This window comes from Sparus aurata, chromosome 23 (assembly GCF_900880675.1).
Source record: "Sparus aurata chromosome 23, fSpaAur1.1, whole genome shotgun sequence".
Lineage (NCBI taxonomy): Eukaryota > Metazoa > Chordata > Actinopteri > Spariformes > Sparidae > Sparus > Sparus aurata.
The window spans coordinates 25,079,721-25,083,770 of NC_044209.1; the positions used below are offsets into that span (position 1 = coordinate 25,079,721).

Below are 4,050 nucleotides of genomic sequence, written 5' to 3' on the forward strand. Positions count from 1 at the left end.
GTAGACTTTCATTATGAAAATGGCAGCCATGAAAAAGAAACAGCTGCAAGACAGAAATACACACTTTATTGCCAGTGCCTTTGGGGACAGACTGTGAGTCGTCCAACTGGCAACTCTTCCTTGCCAGATGCATTTGAGGATATCATCTGTTGAGCCTTGGGATAAAGGTGTCATCACTTCATCATCATGAATGAGAGATTCAGCTGTTTGTTAGGTGGAAATAGTATCAGGATACATCCAAGAGTGTTCAGCGAGCCACAGCTTCCTCAGATATATTCATACTTGGGAGATCATAGATAGTTGGTCATGGTGCAAGTTTTTGCTTGGTATGACACTTTAGAAATGATTTATGAATTGTTACAAACAATTTATTAACTGTTATTTTAACTGTATGTGAGGGCAAATGTTACCTCTTAAAATGAGCATTACCTTGGAACAGCTGCTTTGCACTCACATAATTGTGGTGACATTCAGGGCCAAATTCATCAATAAATATGTAGCCATACAATGTACAGCACATGAGATAAATCATAGCCCAACACAAGCAAATGCAAATCCATAAACAAAAATAAATGTTTGTAACACAAATGGTGAAGCAAAACCACCAAACGACTTTAATAACCAAACAGCGTTATAATGACAGTACTCATAGGGTCAATTCCCCCGACCCCTCAACTTATTCATGTAAATACAATGGATGTGATTAGGCATTTCTGACACTGATAACCTGAAAAAAAAAATCCCACAGTTAAATCATTTCAGGGCCAGCCATTGTAGGATGTCACAGGGTAATACCCTGTGTGTAGGCAAGGTGTAACAAGTGATTTTAGATTAAAACAACAAATTATGAACCGAAAGGAACATTCAATGCCTCTGTGCAACAAGTAACCCTACATTTTAAAGAAAGCTACTGTTAAATATTCAGAATATCCTAGCTAGTGTTTGCCAAAAGAGTTAAGAAGTGACTACAGCAAAGTGGAAAATAGGTTCTATGGCCTGATAAGAATCCTCATAACATGATACTAACATGTATTTGATGTATAATACAGACATTATAGAAAGGCAATATAACCCCTATGAAGCCTGAGGGTAGTGGTAGCATCACATTGGGGATATGCTCCCTCAGAAGGCTTATGAAGACAGAGGTTACAATGAATGCAGCAAAACATAAATAAATCACGAAAAATGGAAATAAATACATTAAGTAAAATAAAGCCACCTGGATTTTTAGCACAGGCCAAAAGACAAAAATTGCTGCCATTGGTAGCTCTCATAAACATTGATTTGAAGGTGGTGAATACTTAGATCAGTTCATTTGTTTTTCCGTTTATACCTTTAATTCAAATTAGTTTAAAGAGAGTTTTTTGCACTTTCGTATTAAGGTCCCTTTCTGTTGATCAGTCTCAAAACTGCCTTATTACAACCACTGTGATACAATGTTGAAAAACACTACACATGCGAAACATCCCATGGGGGATTTCTTTTTATAGGCACTGCACCTCACAAAATGAATCATAACAATTACGTTAGATTCAACGGGATATTATTGAAATTATCATTTTATGACAGCGAAATCACACAAGCTAAACTTAACAGGCATTCAAACACAAATAATTCTGTAATTTGAAAAATCTTACACATGTAAATTAAACTTAATATTAGCCATATGAAGCATAATAAATTGCTGGAAAATGTCCAGCAAAGCTTCACCATGCGTTAATTTCTCAGATGTTTCCAGTGTGTCTTGCTCCTAATTGAGTCCGATCAGTCTTCTTCTGCCAGAAAACACTGCCAGATAATCCTCCATTAATGGTGCTGAAAAGTCATGTATTTCCTCATCCCCAGTCCTCAGTTCTCAGACTCTGCAGACATGTTTTTTATTATCCGCCGCTCCTTACGAGCACGCATTCGCTCTTTGAAGTCCTCTAACTCCTTCCTCTGAAAATAAATAAGACACAATCATTTAGCAATATATATTGTTCTGTTCAGCAACAGCACAGTATGTATAACAACACATTTAAAGCAGCTCTACATGAAAAGGTACAAAAAAGAAAATAATTTGTGGTTATAGGGTTTGATTGTGATGAAAAGCGAGGAAAAAAAATTGGATTATAAGCCCAACAGTTAAAACAGAAAGAAAGAAAGAAAGAAAGAAAGAAAGAAAGAAAGAAAGAAATAACAATACTACGGAAGCCCTAAACGGCCATGCATTCATACATTTTATTTCCTTCGTTTTCCCGTGATAACGAGATAATTTCCTCAGTTTTCCCGAGATAACGAGATCATTTTCTCGAGATCTCGAGATAACGAAACTTTGTTTTCCCGAGATAACGATATAATAAGGTGTGTGTGTGTGTGAATGAGTCAGTCAGTTAGTGTAACTACTGTAAATTACCTTTAATGTGAATTGTTAATAAGAACATCTTGTTTTCATTTAGTTAACTGATATTCTTTGAAGCCAGGTTATTATTTCATTAATTATATTAGACAATAAATGTGGGACTTTTATTTTGAAAGCGTCTCGCTGTGAACCGAGAACATCTGTGTTCCTGTGAATCGTGTGTGTCGGGAAAACGGGAAAACGGAGGAAATAAAATATATGAATGCATGGCCGTTTAGGGCTTCCGTACGATACTAATAATAGTTAATAAAACTCTAATTTGGTTTTACAATTTTAACTTGTTTTTTGTGGTTTTATTGTTTGTGGAACACGTGGATTTTGTAATCACATGAACTTTCTAGATTACACTTACATGCATTCCCTCGTCGGGGGGGAAGATTTCCCTCTGGATAACATTGAAGATGCCATCATAGAACAGAGAAAGAGACATTTGTTATTAGCAGAAGCACACTGACTAGCTGAGTGAACTGATGTGTGTGATCAAAATTATCAACATTACTGACCTTTCTTTTCACTATGTACTCTTCAAAATACTCTGCTTGATTTGAGACCCAGAACATGGCCACGGGAAAAGACAGATACAGCATCATCTGATCAAAACAAACCCAAACGGACCAGCTAGTGAGTGATAGTGGGGAAACTGTTACATGAGCACAACCTATAGCAGCAACTAGCTAGATCGAACCACGAAACATGGGCCGATTTGTAAGGGTCTAAACCTTACGAACTATACACATTACATGTCATCAGAAGTAGCTTTAAAATAGTCGATACTTACTCTAAACACCTCTATTTTAACACCCATTTTAACAAAGATTCCGGGCTTTCAACTGTGAAGCGTTATCTAAACTTCAACCATCGCCAAAGACCTTCACAATACTTCCGGGTTTCTCGAAAGTCCAATCGCTGTGACGCAAACACGCATGCGCTGACGTTTTAGGGAATATTTATTATTTTATTTGTTTTAACACAGTTGGAAATAGACAATCCAATCTGTGGTATGTCGTTCAAATAGAATTTCAACGCTTAGTGAAATAAAATGTAGAGATCTCCAAATCTCAGGCTTACTTTTGGGTCGCAGCTGAGCCATTATATGTGCATTTTGAGCAGCGGTTGTCCACAGAGGGGTGCTGCAAACCACTGAATTTGTCAAGATGTCATTCTCTCTGTACGTTTATAATTGCAATAGTTACTACAAAAAACCTGCAATGGATGTGTTCTGATCTCATTATACTGACCATTATTGTAATAAAACAAATGTACAATCAGGTTTGTCTTTACATGGACCCAATCTTTCAAATATATATCATTAAATATTGTACTAAACACATTCCACTGTATCTTCAAACTATTTCGAACATTTAGGAAAAAAATGTACTTTTAAACTGTCACCTACATCCTAACGTTTAAAAACAATCAAATAAAAAAATATATAGGCTATCAAATTGATAACGTTTTGGCCTGCGGATTAGAACAGTGCTATAGCCTTAAAACACCTTTGTAATCTTTTCACCTACATTGTAATGTTGTTCCTAAATATGCTGTCGGATTTCCTCAAAGTAAATCCTTTATGCCAGTTATCCCCTCTTGCACAGGTATAATTTCTCCTCACAGTTGCCGCTAAAGTTGCACACAGTGACACGGTCATT

At 36.4% G+C, this 4,050-nt stretch overlaps 1 protein-coding gene across 1 annotated transcript; it reads right to left on the reverse strand.

Moving 5' to 3' along the window:
• Window positions 1–575: 575 nt before the first annotated feature.
• Window positions 576–3,333, reverse strand: pet100 (PET100 cytochrome c oxidase chaperone). Its single transcript, XM_030406635.1, has 4 exons — window positions 3,180–3,333; window positions 2,905–2,991; window positions 2,754–2,786; window positions 576–1,938 (listed from the first exon to the last, which is right to left on the reverse strand). Exons 1-4 carry the CDS (start codon window positions 3,204–3,206, stop codon window positions 1,849–1,851), a joined length of 237 nt encoding a protein of 78 aa, XP_030262495.1. The 5' UTR covers window positions 3,207–3,333; the 3' UTR covers window positions 576–1,848.
• Window positions 3,334–4,050: the final 717 nt, after the last annotated feature.

Coding starts and splice junctions, on each gene's coding strand:
- pet100 (XM_030406635.1), bottom strand. CDS start 3,206: ATGGGTGTTAAAATAGAGGTGTTTAGA. Junction 2,992..3,179: donor TTAAAATAGAGGTGTTTAGA/GTAAGTATCGAC, acceptor TGTTTTGATCAG/ATGATGCTGTATCTGTCTTT. Junction 2,787..2,904: donor AGTACATAGTGAAAAGAAAG/GTCAGTAATGTT, acceptor AATGTTATCCAG/AGGGAAATCTTCCCCCCCGA.